This window comes from Alligator sinensis, unplaced genomic scaffold (genome assembly GCF_000455745.1).
Source record: "Alligator sinensis unplaced genomic scaffold, ASM45574v1 scaffold1226_1, whole genome shotgun sequence".
Taxonomy (NCBI): domain Eukaryota; kingdom Metazoa; phylum Chordata; order Crocodylia; family Alligatoridae; genus Alligator; species Alligator sinensis.
Window position 1 is genome coordinate 228431 of NW_005842447.1, and position 19260 is coordinate 247690.

Sequence of the window (19260 nt, forward strand, 5' to 3'; positions counted from 1 at the left end):
CGAGATCTTGTTAAAGTCTATGCCATAGCTAACAATTACCTTCACGACGGCTTGAGATACGGTAGAAAAATTGACAGATGTGAGGTGGATTGGCCCAGTTTGAAACACAGGCAGATCCTGGGCTGTCCAGCTCCCTGGTACAAATAAAATGTGCAGCATGTAGTTATCTTGAGGATCAGTGGCTTCATCAACTACAATGGAGGAGTCATACTCTGCAAAGGTAGCCTTTGCAGACTGTACTTATGAAGCAATCACTACAGGGAAATAGTCGTGGCAAAGCTTGTTGGCATGTGGAAAACTGCCAGCATTTGGCACATTTTGATTCAGGGGTAGTCCCTTAACTTCAGGTGATCAAGTTTCTCCAGCAGGATGTTTGCCGCCACAGGAAAAGGCCACCTCTCACCTTGCCAAGTTGCTTCCTGTGGTCCTTTTAAAAAGAGGGAGAACGTGGTCACTTGCTTCTTGCTCTGACCTTCAGCATCTGCAACAGCCTTCTGCTCCATGTGCATCTCAGACTCTAAGTGTCTACCTATGCTGGTTTTTCTTGACACACCCAAAGTTACATTGCCGGCTGTACAGAGTCTGTCTCCATCTGCATGCAAGGTCCCTGCAGGATAATGTCTTACATGGTCCAGTGTTGAAACATATTTGGCAGTCTTAAAGGATTTCTTAGCGTTCATCCCTGCTCCTCTTCAAGTGGCAGCATGCATGCTGCATGTGGGTACTTTAAAAGCCGGTGCCAAAACCCTCCCAATTCCCTGGCTGGCTCCAGACTGTGCCTATGTCAGGGACTCAGCCTCTGATTTGCTCCCTCATCTCCCTTCTCCTCTCATGTTTCAGGACTCCAGGGCTTCCTGCCCTTTTATCATCTTGCAGCTCCACCCCACCCCACCAAAAACATGCAGCCCGTGCTTTTTGGCAAAGCCCACCCAAAGTTGTGGTTTCTGCAAAAATCACATAATCATGATTGTGGTAGGTCCCTACCAATTATTAGTAATATTAGGATAAACAGTAGCTTGCCTTGGTGAATTCTAAATACATCCCTGGGTAATTAATAACAGACAAATTAAAAAGCGGGGATCCTGCTTTACATTTTCTGTCAATGCAAAGCATATATACCTGGACGCAGGTGTCGCGGTGAATGTAGTCTTTCTGGACTTCAGCAAGGCCTTTGACACTGCCGACCACCCAAGACTCATTAAAAAAACTGGGTGACTGTGGCATTGATGCCTACACAGTCAGATGGATTGCAAATTGGCTGAAGGGTCATACTCAGAGGGTAGTGGTGGATGGGTCATTTTCGACCCGGGGGGAAGTGGGCAGCCGAGTCCCCCAAGGCTCGGTCCTTGGGCCCGCACTGTTCAATTTCTTTATTAGTGACTTGGACGACGGGGTCAAAAGCAGCCTGGTTCAAATTCGCTGATAACACCAAGATTTGGGGTGAGGTGGGTGTGGCAGAAGGCCACCTCTGTTTCTCCCCAAAAACTACTCTGTGACAATTTGATTAGGATGGGCCCAGCAGAGGATACACACCTTACCCTATCTCTTTAGGTCACCTGAGCTGGATACATTCCTGAGGGAGGGGGGAAACCTGCTCCCTCTGCCTATGTGACTGGTATCACATACCTGGGTGAGGGACTTGCTCCCTGGAGAGCTAGGAACTGCCAGTCTGCCCAGCAACAAGTGATGCATTTCAAATTGGTTGGCTGACAGCCAACAGGTGCTGGCCTCCATTGGACCAGGTAAATGAGGTCACAAGAACTATATAAGTTAAGGACTGCCCAGGAGGACAGGGCAGCAGCCATGAGGAAGACTCAGAGAGAGAGAGAGAGAAGAGCTGCACCATCTGAAACTTGGCGCAGTAACTCAGATGCGTGATCAAAGGCTACCCAGCCATGGGAGTTTGCTCTGTGGGATTTCTCTGATATTGCTCTACCCTGTACCCTATTCCAACCCTACCCCATGTAACCAAAAAGTTCTCCTTTGTACCTGGTGTGGGAGACTTATTGGGAGTGGGTCTAAATTATGCCTTGGGGTCCCCTTGGTTTGGCTGACTAAGGGAGACCACTACTTGTGCTTCTGACTAAGGGAAGCATCCCAAGTTCTTGAAGTGAATCAAGTACCCTCGAGGGCTACTAGGCCTGTGTTTCCCAGGGTGCACAGAGCCAGAATCCAACCCAGCTCTGGGTGGTGGCAGTGGAACCCCCAGACTAGTGGGTGTGCTCCAGGAGGGGGGGTCAGCCAGACGTGAGGCATCCCCAGGGAGGCACTCGGAGCCTGGAAGGTGGTCGGGTGCAGTGAGGTGAGTGGCTCAATGCAGGAGCGCCCCCTGCTGGCCCGCCACAGTGGGCATGCTAGTAGGGGAGGACAGATTACAGCAGGACCTGGACAGGCTACAGGGGTGGGCTAACAAAAATAGGATGGGTTTCAATACTGACAAGTGCAGGGTGCTGCACTTGGACAGCAGGAACCAGCAGCACACTTATAAGCTGGGAAACTCCTTCCTTGAGAGCACGGTGGCAGAAAGAGATCTTGGAGTCATTACTGACTCCAAATGAACGTGGGTCAACAATGCGAGGTCACCATTGGCAGGGCTAACCGGACCTTGTCGTGCATCCACAGGTGTATCTCAAGCAGGGCCAAGGAGGTGATCCTCCCCCTCTATGCGACACTGGTCAGGCCACAGCTGGAGTACTGCATCCAGTTCTGGGCGCTGCACTTCAGGAGGGATGTGGACAGCATGGAGAGGGTCCAGAGGAGGGCCACCCGCATGATCCGGGGACAGCAAGGCAGGCCCTTCGAAGAGAAGCTACGGGACCTGAACCTGTTCAGCCTTCGCAAGAGAAGGCTGAGAGGGGACCTGGTGGCCGTCTATAAACTCACTAGGGGGGACCAGCAGGGTTTGGAAGAGACTTTGTTCCCCCGAGCACCCCCTGAGGTAACAAGGAATAACAGCCACAAGTTGTTAGAGAGTAGGTTTAGACTAGACATCCGAAGGCGCTACTTCACAGTCAGGGTGGCTAGGATCTGGAACCAGCTTCCAAGGGAAGTGGTGCTGGCTCCTACCCTGGGGGTCTTTAAGAGGAGGCTTGACGTCTACCTGGCTGGGGTCATTTGATCCCAGTTCTCTCTCCTGCCTAGGGCAGGAGGTCAGACCTGATGATCTACAAGGTCCCTTCCGACCCTACTTCTATGAATCTATGAATTACCTGATATAGTTATTTGATCTTTATCATGTTTACTTACTTTCAGTTTGAGCAAATTTTAAAATGGTGTTTTGCTTGTTGAAAAATCAGACATTAAATTAGAATTCTAACACTTAACATTGTGATTATACTGAAAAATAAGTTAAAACTAGTAAATTTGTATATAATTGAAGAAAAACATGCAAATTGTGAATTTATGTGTTTTATTTCATTTGATTTTTCATAGAAAAATAGTAAGAAATGAAAAAAGAACCCTAAATTCCCAACTTACCAAAAGCACAATGTAGAATCTAAAAAAGAAAAAGAAAAAAAATTCAAGTCAGAAATATTTCAAAATTTTATCTCCTTAAACCACATTTATTTACTTTTATCAAAATAGTGTCCAAACTGGAAAACAATACAGTAGTTTTTTCAAAGTTTGCACTAGCTGTTGTAGTATTAAAGTGTTAGCGTCTTGTTTTCCAGACAAATATTTCAAGATTTCAACTCTGACGCTCTCTCTCTCTTTGTAAATTTAAGCAAGTTCCTGTATTACTCTAACCCCAATACAATCAATTAAAGGAGGGTATCTACTCCACCTGGTGGAATAAATTTATTCCATTACAAATAAAAAGTATATTAACAATGAACAGTTAAACTATTATTCAAAATGAGATGATGTTCAACAGACACTTCTCACTTCATTTCATCAAACAATAATTCAATCATCAGTGACATTAAAAAAAAAAAAAAAAAAAAGCACTATACCTACCTCAAGCAGAGCTCCAGTTTGGAAGAATTTCAAGGGCTTTTCTATCGAATAGTACAGATTATGATAGCTACCTTTAGCCAGATATGCTCGAACTAAGCCAACGGCTATAACAAGCCACCTGGAAAAAGAGAAGAGGAGACTGAAGACAAGTGGATATTAACCTGAACATGCGCACTGAGAATGAAGGCAGGCAAAGTCACCCGCTGACTGATAGAAATAGCCAAAGCAACTCATAAGGACGGGAGCAAGAGTCATATAATAGTGCACAATGGCCCACAGCCACAAACTAGGCAACACACAAATATCTGCCATCCTTCAAGTGTTACACACTTTTTGAACTTCATATTTCTACACACACACACACACACACACCCTTAACATAAGGGCAAGGCCAAAAGTTTTTCCTTAATATTCTATTAAACCATAAATTACTTATCAGAAATCACGCACGTTGTTATAATTAAGGTTGATGACAAATTCCCATTATCAGCTTCTGTTAAGAGAGATTTTATTACTTGGTAATTAATAAACAGCAAAATCTGCACTAATGTTCAAAAGTCTCTTCGGGTACTACAGCAAACTGGATTTGCCCCCCTACACAGCTTGAGTTGTTAACTCCATTTCTCAGCAAGTACAAAGAATGAGAGAAGCAGGGACCTCATACACAGGGTTGAATCAGCTCATTTAAAAAATATGCATTGTGAAGGATAGTCTTACTGGTATTACAGAAAGAAAACGGGTTCTTTCAATTTGTAGTGTCTGGAGTAGCTAAATAATTTGTCAAATAATAGCAGAGGTTGAACTAAAATAGCATTTTAAAATCGTGCGATGGTCTGCTAGAGAGGTTCTCAACTTCAAGCCATGCAGCTGTGTCATCCAGTCCGCAGGGCTCCCTCTGGGTCCAGAAACGTGGCGGTGGGCAAGCAGTAACAGTGTTATTTGCAGCTCCTCTGCTGACAAAAATCTGGACCTGTGAGAGCCCCATGAGATAGATACTGTGGTCCTACACATGCATCCATGGGGCTGGAAAGTTGGGCACTACTGGTCTAATGTCATTCAAGTGCAGATCTGACACTGAGAGAACATTATGTACTTATCTGAACTTAATTTAAACAACCAACGCTTGGTATATTCACGATATTGTCAATAGTGTGGCGTCAGCACCAGTGACACTAGCTAGTTTCCCTTGCTTTTAAACTTTTAGCAGCCCCAGAATGACTACTTCGAACTTTGAAAACGTGCAGAGCTACTCAGTTTCCGGTCTGCAAGTACTCCAGTATTGATCACTTGCTAAGTAGAGACCCCCGTAGTCTTAACAGTCCAGAGTTTACTACAATGTCAACAACAGGGCCCAAATGGGGACTGGCATTATTATGCATTTAGAGAAGTTCACTCTTATCTGGCATGCGTAACTGGAGTACACCGTAATATGCTGTTACAAACACTTCTTGGCTTCAAAACTCTTTACATAGGTGTTGAAGGCCTAGGTATTATAGGAGATTAAAAAATAAATTACAAATACAGTATAAAGGCTAATATTTAGCTTTAAAATTGTAATAGGATATGTACATAAGGCACAGAATAAAAAGGCAAGACAATGTCTCTTAAGCCTCCAGTATGTAAACCCAAATAGATACGATCTCTGCAAAATTGCTATCTATAAAATCGTATTACATGCTCAAAAAGTTACTCAATCTTGCCTTATCCTAGTCCCAGCCTCAGCCCACAGACAAGAACGCAGCCTTCTTCCTCTTATTCCTGCAACAATTTAAAATGGATGTTCATTATGTTTGCATCTAATAAATTCACTCATGGTAAAACTGTAAAGCCAGTATGAAGCAACGTGCATTTTGCAGCTCCCTGTAAATCCCCCGGCCCTGAAGAATTCTGAAATCCGGGGACAACTGATTCCCCCCACCTGCTCTTGCAGTAGTATCTAGTATCATTGACTGTGGAGATTTGCTTTGAACTGTAACCTAACCCAACCCAAAAATTAAGGTCTTCCAAAATTTAATTTGCTGTTTATATTTTAGACTTTAAAGCTATAGCAGGGTAAATAAAATCACTTGTATATATAAAAAAAAAAATCATCAGACATTTTAATTGAAATTACATTTTTTACTTAAATTATAATGATTTTTTCCTTTTTAAAAAATACACCAGCTTAAAATGAAATTTGAATTTAATATAGCATAAGCTAAACTTTAGATTGAATATAGCCTATTCAAATAATTTAAATAACATAACATTTTATTTAATTTGACAGATGGATCAACGTACACAACCATCCAGGAATGTGTGCTTTTGTGACAACAGAAGGCGGGAATTTTTTTCTCTCTCAGAAAAAAAGGTACATCAGGAAATGCCCATACTGCAGAATATTTAAAAGTAGAAGCAGTAAATGCTATAAAAAACAAGTGTCATGTGCGTAGCCCTGGCACAGATAATGCTGCAAAGATGAGAAGAAACTTAGAAGAAAGCAATGAAGTAAACCTGAAACTTGTAACATATGGGCGCAGCGCTCACGTGATGCATCTTTTAGCCAAAGATTTAAGTACTCCAAGAATAAAGGAAAACGTTGTTGAAATTGTACATGACTTCTGTAACGTTTAATTCAGTTTAACTGAAGAGAGCCGAGGGTGCCGAGCCAATTCTCCCCCAAGGTATATGCCAGAATTCAGTGGCTGACTGCTCTGAGCTAGTTATTAAGAACTGACCTATGCTGATCAAAAGAAAATCGTGACAAAATTGATGGACTTATCACAGCTAGAATAGTCAACACCGGACTAAATAAAAAGTGTAGAAGATACGCTAAATGCACCAAAACCTATTTCCACAGCTTGGATAAACTACAGAAAGATTGCAACTATGTGAATGCTGTCGTAATTTGGAAAGAACTTCACGAAATATTAAAGCAAGAAATGTCCAAGAGTAAAGTTCAATGCAGGCAGTAAAGGATGGATCAAGCACTAACTCCACCTCATTTGCTCACTAATATTATTAGCACAAAATACCAAGGTAAATGCCTAGCTGCTATATAGATGTGTGTTTGTGTGTGTGTATATAGTGGTGTTTCATTTTAATCGTGGAAAAATGCATATGTTGGGTTTTTAATAAGAAAATTGGGGGGGGGATTAATTTAAATCAGAGAATTTGTGATTTTTAAACAAAGAAAAACAGGATCTGGTGCTATATAAAAAGGAAGATGCTGTTCTGACACGACACCTACTAACCCCCATCGATCATGCCAACCATGATAGACTTCAGGGCGTGAGGTGAACCATTACAGCAGTACATGGTCTGATGAGGAGGTTTTAAAGGAAGTCACGCTGCTGAACTGGCTGAAGTCCCTAGCAAAGCACCTGGAACCAGAGTGTGTTGAACTGCGGCACCAGCTTTTACAGCAGTAGCCTTTTCGGCACATGAAGAAAGAATATTTGCTTCGTTTGGGCGGGTTCGTTCAAAGTGGAGAAATCACCTGGGAGTTGACCAAGCAGGAGAGCTTGTTCTTCTCTTCCAGTCTAGGAATAAAAAGGGGGGAGAACACTTTTAAAACAGCCTAGGTAGAAAAAAAGACCACTTAATTTTAAAGGGAAATAGCTAGACATAATTAGTTAAGCTAAACTGACTTTCACCTAGACATTTTTCCCAGGGTTACCCGAAATAATTGGCTTAATTAATTCACTGACCACAGTTCATACTTCTAACGTTATAACAGTTAATATTAGTGTTTAATAAATGAGCTAGCTGTATAATGGGCACCATACTTAGATAGAAAAAGGTTTCTGTATCCAAACCATTCAAGTTTTGTTTAATAAATTTAAAGTGGTTTTGCATATTTAATCAAATACAAGTTACCATCTCAATAAAGATTGCTACAAACACAAGCAAAAAGAAAATTATCTAGTGAATAAGAAATATATATTTCACCATTTTATAGCATACTAGAAAGTGGGATTTCTAACCATCCAAATATTTTAAGCTATATATTTTTTAAATACATAAATATCTCTGGTTTGTGTACCTAGGCAACACATGTACGCAATCTATTGGAAAAACTTATTTAGTTGTAAATCAATATGTTTTAATTGTTATATCGAGGAACGAAAAAATACACCTTTCTTTAAAACAAAAAAAACGTGGAAAGCTGATAAAAATCAATGAATGAAATCAGTCTTTTGGCTTGCTAGCGTAAATCATAATTGAATCACTCCATCCTGCCAGTTTCTTCTGCACTAGACTCGGTTCCCACACTCATCAATACACTCGTAGGTAGATGCGACTTTCAAAGCAGCTACGCCCCTTCTCCTGCGTGCCTCCCTCTTCTTCTGGACAGCCGATTTTAGAAACAATTCTTACTCGGTGAAGTGTAATGATCTCAAAGGCTGCATCCCTTCTAATTATAAAATGACTGGATTTTAAAAGTGCATTAGTATTGATGAAAGTATTTACCTGCCTAAAACTAAAGCTTTGCCTACTCGTCTTTGAAGTACTTAATACCTCAGTCCTCACCTTTCTTTCCTTCCACACTTCACGTTACGACCTCGCTTCTTGTCCGACTGCTCCCTTGATCTTTTTTCCATTCCCAGTTTGTTGCAAATGAAGGGGATGGCAGTGAAGAGCCTCACAGTTAATGCAGTTCAAATGTTGTTAGGCCCTGGGACATGTACAGCTACAGCAGTCATAATGTAAGCTTTGACACTGTGCCTAAACACCATGGATCCTGGTTTTCTCTGTTTAAAAATCACAAATTCTCTGATTTAAATGAAAAAGCCCAAATTTTATTAAAAACCCAAAATATGCATTTTTCTACGATTAAAATGAAACACTATATACGCACACACAAACACACATCTATATACCTATACATGTTTATATATCTATATCTTTAGAGATAGAGAGGTATCAGTTTAACACAATATTTTATTGATATGTTTACAGTTTTAAAGCAATTGTAGCTTTCAGCCTACCAGTGCCTCAATCGTCATCATAAAATAAATTCTAAATACCTATATATTTTGGTGTTTGATTTTGTTTTTTAATATTGTGGAAAATCAGAGCTCCCCGTGCCCGCTTTGCTCACCAGACACGGGTCCAACCTCCGCACCGCGTTGTGGCGCTGAGCAGCCCTGATATTGCAGTGCCTCGAGCCTGCCCGTGCCAGTGCCGCTCACTCCCCTCCAGCCCCCCATGAGTGAGGAAGGGGGTGGGGGTGTGGGGAAGGCGGGGTGTGGGCTGTGAGGGGGTGCCCCACTTTGGCAGCCAGGGCAGTGCAGTGCTCCCTCCAGCCCAGGGTCCCATCTCCTGGGCCACAGAGGCATCTCCTGCCTGGAGCTGGTCTGGCCCAGCGCCTCACTGTGGGAGCAGAAATCTGCGGGGGAGTGGGAGGGGGGGAATGGACACATGCCCCCTCCCCAATGTGTGGCCTGTGCCTCCCTGCATGTCCTGTGCTCCTCCCTTGCCCCTCCTCCCCCCCACACGTCACCTGTGCCCCCCACTCCCATAAACTTACCTGAAGGGAGCTGCAGGAGCTGTTCTCCACTGCTGCTTGGCTGCCGCGCACACGTGTGTGTGTGCACACTTGCACGTGGCGCCCCTGCATCCTATTGCCCCTAGCCCCAAGCAGCCCCTTGCAGGCTGGAACTCTGCCAGCCTGCAAGGAGAAACCTGCAGTTTCCCCTTTTTTCTCTGTTAAAAAGAGAAAATCCACCTTTTCCCACAGCAAACAGAAAACCCGGACCTCTGCTCAACGCTAACTTGAAGAACCTCCCATGTTAAGGTCTGGATTCATGTACATTCACAAAGCCATCAGCAAGTGTTAGCCAAGTAGCAAGGCCGCTGTTGTTGATTTGGACACACACTCTCAGAGAAATGAATTAAGGCTACTAGCTCATAGTACAGCGCAAAGAGAGGTAGTTAGCTACCTTAAGTTGCAGACAGAAGAGCAGCTCTCTGTTGTACTTCATGGTGCTTCACAGGAAGCACCAGGAGTTACAACGATCCCCTGGAACCAACAGACATTCGTTGTTGGGTCCCAGGAGTTGGGGAATCGAGCTGCTGTTTCGAGCGACTGCAAGCCTGCAGCTGCTCTCCCTTAGCAACATCCCTGCTCACTCCCAGCCTTGAAAATGTTTTCAGAATAGGAGCGGGGAAAGGGAGTAGAGGGAGCTCATTCTGGGGGGGTGCCCAGATGGTGCTGGAAGGTGGGGCAGGTGGACTGGAGCCCCCCCACACCTGGGGGAGGCTTCAATCCCCCCACACACCTGGGGGAGGGCCCCACCCTCCAACTGACAAAAGCCCCAGACCAAACTCCCTCGGCTTTCTTCCCCCCACTCCCATTCTGAAGACAGCGCCGGGAGCGGGGCTGAGTTGCATAAACTGAGCCCTGTTCCCAGCACGGGCAGACACAAGTTACTAAAGATGCTCCATTTTGAAGCATCTTCATCTGAACCCTCATGTAATGAGGGTTCAAATTGTCGCAGCATCTGGCCCTTTGAAAGCACTCTGCAGCCACGCACTTACATGTGATCATGGCTGTAGAGAGCTTTCAGGGGCCAGATTGGGTGAAAATTGTCACTTCTGTCTGCGCCTTTAGAGTCTCTAAGGTGCCATCCTCTGCTGCCTTCTACCTTCAGGGTGACTTGTTCAGAAAGACATAAGGTTTTGCAGGGGATAGCCTACTTTGTCAGATGCTATGAATAAACTTGCAGAGAGCAAAGGTACTAAACAGAAAGGAATTAAAGTAACTTAAATACAGAGACAGGGAAAGTGAGAGGAAAGGATGGGGGGAGGGCGCACTACTGAGAGAGGCAAAAGTAAGTTGAAGAGATCAAAAGATCAGAAGCGATTAACAAACTGGGGGACGTAAGGGTTATAAAAGCCTGTCCAGGTAATGGGATAAGACCATTGTCGAGACCATACTCAACACAATCCAGTTCGTGGACATCCTCTTGCTCTGCAGTTTCTCAAACTATATAGCAAGAGCCGTGTCAAATGGCTGCAGCCTTCGGTGGTTGCTGAGCTCTTGTTGGTTGCAACCAATGATCGAGTCCATGCCCCACTTCCAGTTTATCCCATAAATTTCTAATTCTCAAGATCTGTTCTTTAAAGACAAAACCCCTCCTAAGAATCAGCTATTTTTAAATTTAGAAAGAGTTTGATATTTTCTCTGACTCTTCCTTCACCAAGCTTGATCTAGGGCAGCATGAGGAAGGTGGGGGAGGCTTAAGTAGGGACTTCAATTTACAAACAAGATCTCTCTTTTTTCATCAGTTCCTGCTGCTTTTTTCTCACCTCAAGTGACACCTCTATTTTCAGGTACCAATTAGTCTTCACAGAGCCTGAATGCATTAAAACTTCAGCTGAAGAACAAACATCATGTGAGTGCCACTCTGAATTTCTTCCTTCGCCTGATCTGTTGCTCACCTTGAGCTCTGTGCTGCTCTCTGCCCGATCTGCTGCTGTGTTGCCGGTCTCCTCCAAAATCTGCAATGTGCCACACATGTAGGATACCTGTGCCACTTGTGGCACATCTACCACAGGCTGGCCACCTCTGAACTAAGCAACAAAAGATCCTATCTTATCAAGATGCAGAATTATGTTGAAAAAAAAACAGTTAAAGCTGAAGTGGCCATTCCTCCCAAAACTGTTTTTCCATTCATTTAAAATACTCAAAACTCTGTGGGATAAAGCTCCCTTTGCTTCTTCTGAACCAAACCGATTTTTTAAATTATATAAATATGAAATACTTGTTTCAGACTGAAATTTGAGATTTTATATTCACTTCCTTTGTCTAACTGACAGCTTTTTTACTTTAAAGTGGGCTAGTAAACAGAGCAAACCTTGTGCTTCTGAAGTTTGAACATAATTAACATTAACAATTTGATTTTAGCAGGCATGGCACTATATTTTTCTTAAGTCAAGTTATCAGTGAACACAGCAGATCAGATAAAGACAATCAAGGCTGGGAAGGCATTAATAACAAAATGCAACTCTAGCCATTTTATAGAGTTAACCTTTTTTGAGAAGTTTCTCTTCTCTTCTGTATTGACTTCAAGTATTCTCTCTTTCATCATAGTATCATAGAAAATATGGGTTGGAAGGGACCTCAGGTGGTCTTCTAGTCCAATCCCCTGTTCCAAACACAACCATCCCCAACTGTATCATCCCAGCCAAGGCTCTGTCTAGCCAGGTCTTCAAAACCGCCAAGGATGGAGATTCCACCACCTCTCTGCATAACTGCTTTACTACCCTCATCAGAAAGTTTTTCCTTACATCTAACCTAAACCTCCCTTGCTGCAACTTGAGTCCATTGCTCCTTGTTGTGTTATCTGCCCCCATTGAGACCAGTCCAGCTCCATCCTCTTTGCAACCCCCTGCAGGGAGCTGAAGGCTGCTATTAAATCCCCTCTCAGTCTCCTCTTCTCCAGACTAAATAAACCCAGTTCCCTCAGCCTCTCCTCATAAATCATGTTCCCCAGCCCTCTAACTTTTTGTTGGCCTCTGCCAGACTCTCTCCAATTTGTCCGCATCCTTTCTGTAGTGGGGGGCCCAAAACTGGACACAGGACTCCAGATGTGACCTGCCCAGTGCTGAATCGAGGGGAAGAATCACTGCCCTCAATCTGCCGGCAATGCTCCTACCAACGCAGCCCGGGATGCCGTTAGCCCCCTTCGCAACAAGGGCACACTTGGCTCACACTCAGCTTACTGTCCACTGTGACCCCCAGGTCCTTTTCTGCAGAGCTGACGCTTAGCCAGTCAATCCCCAGTCTATACTGGTGCATGGGATTAATCTACCCATCCAAATGCAGGACTTTGCATTTGTCTTTACTGAACCTCATGAGATTTCTTTTGGTCCAGTCCTTCAATTTGTCTAGGTCTCTCTGAATCCTAGCCCTACTCTTCAGAGCTTATCTGCTACTCCCCCCCGGCTGGGTGTCATCTGCAAACTTGCTGAGGGTGCGCTCCATCCCATCTCCTAGGTCACTGGTGCAGACACTGAATGAAACCAGGCCAGGACCAACCCCTGGGGCACTGCACTTGATATTGGCTGCCAACTCAACATTGAGCCATTGATTACTACCCTTTAAGCTTGATAATCCAGACAGTTTTCTATCCACCTTACAGTCCATTCATACAAACTGGACTTCCTTAACTTGCTTGCTGGAATGTTGTAGGAGACCGTATCAAAAGCCTGACTCACTCTTTCACCACTGCTGGCTGCTCACCTCTTCCCAAAACTGTGCTGCCAGGTGCAGTAGCCTGAGAGCTGATCATACCTGTGAAGACTTGATGTAAAAAAGGCATTGAGTATTTCAGTCTTTTCCACATCATCTGGCACTAGGTTGCCTCCCCCATGAATCACTCCCTGTAAGTTTAGTCCAGCCCCCAGATCTTCTTCCACAACCCACCCAAGCTTTTCTATCCCTTTAACTTGTTCACTTTTATCCCCTGTTCGGGACAGCCACCTGACACATGTACAAACCTTCCACGCTCATAAGCTACTCTGGAAACGGACAGTCAACCAAATCCATTAAGTATTCCAGATCTGACTCAACACCGTTCTCTGTGGACCTATTACAAATTTTCTAGGGCTCTTTATTGCACTGCAACAAGATCAGATCAACTACATATTTAAGACTCCACTGACGAGCCTCAGCAAGAATACAATGCAGCCAAATTAACCTAGTAGTGGGAACACGACTATACATTTCTGGTGTTTTGTAGTTGTATGCTTCTGCAAATTCTCCATGGTTTGGAAAAAAATGGACAATATTTTCTAAAGAGTGTCAAAAATGTATATTATGATGTAAAAGTAAATGGAAACAGCAATCTTTTAAAAAGAAGCATAAATAAATGCATCTCTCTCTCTCTACATGTCTTGCAAAGTTTTACATAAAAAGGGTCTAAAGATTGCACAGTATTAATATAAACCATTCATTTTTTAAAGTCTAGCTAGAACAGGGCTGTGAGCAGGGACTATTCAAACTGATACTAGGTCACAGACTCCTGCCATGTCTGTAGATGTTTCAAGATGAAATGTTTAATACACAGAAGCTAAACCATAGGCATTGATGATCCTCTCAAACACCTGTGGAAATAAGGCAACAAACTACGGTCCCAATCCTGCCAACAGTTATATGAACGCTTCACTTTAAGAGCAGGAATTGTCCCTATGGACTTGAGTGGAACTACTTGCTGCTTAAAGTGATATATGCATGGAGTGAGTCCATGCTGATACAATGCCCAGAACAAGAGTCTTGCACTGTTCCACCTCGCTTTTCTTACTAAATAAAGCCATGCCCATCAGGCTGAATTCACTGCAGAAACCCCCCTGGGAGAATCTCAGTAAATACGGTGAAGGTGTGTGGGAGGAAGTCAGTACACAAGCCGGTTGTTCCCAGCTGATAACACAGAAGTGTACTTTGATTCTTAGCAACCAGTCACTGGGGAGCTGGACCCAGGAGCCCACAACCCTGAATGGTATTTCGTCTGTATTAACAGGATATACTGTTAGCAAGTTAACACTTTAAAATTAAATCTAAAAACAAATCCCCAAGTCTTTTCACTAATTAAAACTTCACACTAGACAACCATCTTGAGTGGCTGTTAAACAAACCGCAATCTTGACACTTCACTAAAAATGAGAGCAATATGATAATTTTTGAATAGCTTTAATGAAGCCAACATTCAGTGTCTACCCACCCTCATCAGTCATTTTCTGTTCCAATTCTAGCACCATTTCCAGGAGATTGTTTTTTATACACCACAATTTTCACTTCTTCTCTTATCTGTGGGATTAGCTTGTTTGTTGAAAGACACCCCCAGACCACCTTGGAGCCAAAATTTAGGTAGATGTGAATTTACAAATCTCAAATGACAAAGATTATTTTCCTCGCAAAAGTGTAACATATTCAAATACTTGCAAACCCTGTTTAATGTAGGAGTTCTTGAAAACACAATTAGGAACTATGTTTATCCTTCCCACACACAAATCTGACTACTTATTTTCCCTAAAACAAGAAAACACAAAAAGCAAACACAAGTGAAAACTTTATTTTTTTTTTTATCGACACTTGCCCCATTGTAAAACAAGTTCTTACTGGCAGTTAAGGCAACTAAGGATTTAAAGCATGTTCTTGTAATGCGTACGTAAGGAGAGCAGTGCTCCATTTTGAATTTAAAATTTAACTCTCCATCAAAATAAAAAGTCCCTTTGGTACTTACATGCCCCCCCTGAGCATATTACCTGCGCGTGTCTCAAGCCTTAATATTGCTATTCTAATAAGTACTGACTCCCGGGGAAGGTTAGAAAGCATCTCCTTTTTTCCTTTCTTCTTTCAGATCAGGAATCCTGATGCAGACGGTTTAAGTGGGTCGGCCAAAGGTCACGCAGGAAGTTGATGGAAAAGAAGAGATTTCAACCCAGGTTTCCCTGAGTTTCAGCTAAAGTCCTAATTACTTGACCATCCTTCTCCATAGACTCCCATAGGATGAGAGCCTTTCTGAGATTTTTCATGCCACATCCCATCTAAAGAGAGGCATTTCTTGGGGCATTTGGCCAAAATTAGAAAGTGACTGGATAAAGAATTTAAAACCAGCGAGGAACCATCCAGATCCTTTGGCCATTTCCCCACAGACATCATAACACACTTTTTTAAGGAATGAAATTTGAAAGCGTATAACTTCCCAGCATTTTTCATCGTTTGCAGTTCTACTGCACCTTTCACCAGAGATTTTCAACGCAAATTACAAGTTTAAATGACTTCAATCTCACAATAGGCAAAGCAAGGCAGGAAAGCATTTTTTCATTTATAAAATAGAGGATGAGTGAAGCTCAGAGAGGTTAACTTTGCTAGTCGTGCAGGAACATCATAACTGAAAGAGCAAGGAGTCCTTGTCTTCTAATCCTGAGGGTTAGTTATTGCTCCTACATTTAAATATTGAACAGCAATATCCATTGTGTAATCAGCTTGCAAGTCCACTATTTCAAAAGCACATCCCCTGCAGCTGTCACAGCAGGCGTACACCGAGCTACCCGCACCTGAAATGGGTCGGACCCTCTTAAAGCACATAGGTGTGTAAGGAAAAATAAAACTACAGCGCAGGTTGAAATCTCATGCCACCTCTGCTGCTAATAAGAACAACCAAGGCCATTTTAATAATTAATCGATCCACCCGGCACTCTCATAGTATACACAGATCTCGTGGTATAATCAGATCTTCTACGGTGTGTTATCTGCTAATCCCAAATGAAGACATTTTTCTCCAGGAGAGCGAGACTAGTCGCATGTGTCTGCCTGGAAGCAAAGAGCCCGAGTCAGGACTGAGGTTCCGGTTTCTCTCTCTTCCTGCCCCACTCGCGAGTGAAGATTTTTATTCTATGAATGTTTCAGCAAGACTCTTTAAAATCTCCCTCAAGGTGTCCTGGCTTGATGCCGTCCCACATTTGTACTGCACCAACAGCCAAGAAGCCCCGTCATGAATCCAAGACCCAGTTTTGCTGGGCTCAGCATAAAAAGATTAAGACAGTCTTTGCTGCATTCAACTTGTGCGCTAAAGGCTCATCTACGTGAGAAAATTAATATGGAATAAGCTCCAGTAGGAATTTAAACATGTCATCTTGATCCCAAATCCCCCAGACAGATCCCCTTACTCCAGAGTTAGCAATATACTGCGGAGGAAAAGGTATCAATATACACCACGAGCCGCCACGCCTGCTTAGCTTCCACTTCGCAGGGGATCAAAGGACGCCCAGAGCAGCACGTGCCCAGCACAGCCCCATCTCCCTTCACCCAAAGGGGAGCTGCTTCTACATCCACGTCTCGCCAGCCCCTCTCAGCTGTTTAGCTTCACATTTTTCCAAATTAATTATTAAGACGCCCCGATGAAGACACCCTGCACTCACCAGGCTTCGTGCATTTTAAACAGCGTCCTGCTAGGGATTTACTGCAGAACCGCGACTCTGGGCTCCTGCCCCGGCCGCGCTTTCATAACCTCGGCAGACGCGACAGATTTAAGGCACCCGACTTGCAGCTTTTACTATTGGTTTGGGGATTTTTTTTTTGATGATTGGAGCAATTCTTCCCTCGCAAAGCTCACAACGGGACCGACTATTTTTGAACACGCTTCAAATCCCAGTTGGGGACGGGGGATGCGCACCTCGCCGTGCCAACCTCTCCCCAGGCTGGTCACTTTTACACGACTGCTCCCGGCTCAGCGCCGCCCTGCAAACCCAGGAGCCCTCCTCCTCCTCCTCCTCCATGGCGCGCGCAGCCGGGTCCCGGTCCCGGCGCCGGCCCCGCCGACGTCCAGGGCCTCAAGCACGGGGACAAGAGCCCAGCAGGGAAAGAAAGGGGCAGGGGGGAGACGTGCACACACACACACACACACAAGCTCTTACACATGCACAAGCACATGTGCACACACATGCGCTGACACATGCACTCCCTTACACGCACGCACACCTACACACTCACACACACACACGCACCCACACCATGCTGACTCTTACACACGTGCGCACGCACATATACGCACATGCATGCACACTCTGATACATACACATGCACGCACTCACACCCTTCCACACACCCCCACTCTTACACACACATGCTCACGCTTACACACACACTGATACATGCACACACATACCCCTGCACACATGCTCAGACACACTTTTACACACACGTGCACGCACACTCGCACTCTCGCACGCACACGCGCTCACACTCTTCCCCCGCCGTCATCACCACGTTGTAGATGACGAGCCGCCATGTTGCCTCCCCCGGGCCTGGGGCGGGACCCCTGCACGGCTCCGCCCCCCGCCCAGCGCGCCCTGAAGCGCCCGCCGCCATCTTGGAAGCGGGCAGAGCTGCCCTTAGTTCCTCCCTCCCCGGCCGCCCCTACTTCCTGAAGTGGCCGCCGCCATCTTGGAAGTGGGCACGGCTGCCCTTAGTTCCTCCCTGAGGCCCTGCAGGGAAGGCAATGGCCTCCCTCCGCCCTGGCCCTGAGGGGGACAAGTGGGTCCCTCAGCTGCTCCCTCCCCGCGTGGGACCACGAAGTCTTCCCAGAGCAGGCTGGAGACCATAAGCGCCTCAGACGCTGGGCCAGCTTATGGCCCTTTCCGTCACCCCTGAAAATAGCAGCCGTGCGTGGTCCAAGTGTCGCGGCCGCCCCCGGTCCTGGGCCGCTCCCGCCGGGCGCCCGCCTGTGTGCAGCTGGACATTGCAAAGACGAAACCGGTGGCGTGGTTTACGAGGCAGCAGCTTGGCGGCGGTGGAAACGGGTGGACACGGCTGCTCCTCCACGCCGAGCGCCGATGGTTCAAAATGGCCGGACGACAGGAAAGCAGGGACATCGCGGCCCCCTCGGCCTGAGGATCGCCCCTCTCCTAGCCCGGCGTCTGTCCGACCGCTGCCAAAACCGTCCGAGGAGACATTACAACGCGTCTGAGGAGCGCCACCGCCCTCGTAGTCAGGAAATGCCTTGTCCTCCCCAACCCGCGCCTCCTCCACCGCCGCGTGCGGCCGGCGCGCCGAGTCCCGTCCGCTGCAGCCGCGGGGAAAGCCCGTCGCCGGTCTTTCTGTCATCGCCCTGCGCGTATTTGAAGACAGTTATCAGATTCCCCAATCTTTTCTTCTCCAGACGACCTCTTCCCCCCGGACCGCATAAGCCATACTTCCCGGGCTTTTCATCACTTCTTGCTCCTCTGGACTGGCCTCGCTGCCGGCTGGAAGTGCGGGGCCCACGCAGTTATTTGCACACGCAGTTATTCCATCCCGAGTGCACGACGTTGCGCTCGTCCTTGTTGGATCTCATCTGATTGATTGCGGACCGTTTCTCCAGTCTGTCCAGGTCATTTTAGATCCTAGCCCTGCCCTGCAGCCAAATTCGCATCATCTGCAGATTGATTTGCTAAGTGTGCATTCAGTTCCACCGTCCCAATCGTGAATGAAGGTGTTAAGCAATCCCAAACACAGGACAGACCCCAGGGAAACACCGCTTGATACTTCTCCCCAACCAGGCGTTGAGGAATATTCACCGAGCATGATGATCCAACTAGTTGATGTATCTATGTTACAGTACATTAATCTGGTCTGTATTTCCTTAGCTTGTTAACATCATGGACCATGTTGCCCCAGAAGAAATGAGATGTAAAAACAATACATTCAGGTTCTTCATATTTGCCTTCCAGATGTTTGAGCCAAGTGACCAAGAGGGCTAGAAACTTTTTTTTATATACAGTGAATGTGGATAGTCATGCAACCACATGACTTCATGAGTTCAAAGGAAAGAGGGA

General features: G+C 45.3%; 1 protein-coding gene across 4 annotated transcripts in view; it reads right to left on the bottom strand.

Moving 5' to 3' along the window:
- HACD2 (3-hydroxyacyl-CoA dehydratase 2) overlaps positions 1 to 17722 on the bottom strand; it is a 61360-nt gene extending 43638 nt beyond the window's left edge. For all 4 annotated transcript variants that reach the window (XR_003095677.1, XM_025212140.1, XM_025212139.1 and 1 more), the window contains exons 1-3: positions 17697 to 17722; positions 3958 to 4075; positions 3478 to 3496 (exon numbers count right to left, since the gene is read on the bottom strand). Coding sequence is in view for 3 of the 4 variants with exons in the window: in XM_025212140.1 (XP_025067925.1) it covers positions 3478 to 3496; positions 3958 to 4075; positions 17697 to 17707 (148 nt within the window). In the remaining variant the exon portion in view is untranslated. The remainder of the gene's footprint in view (positions 1 to 3477; positions 3497 to 3957; positions 4076 to 17696) is intronic.
- Between the last annotated feature and the right edge of the window lie 1538 nt (positions 17723 to 19260).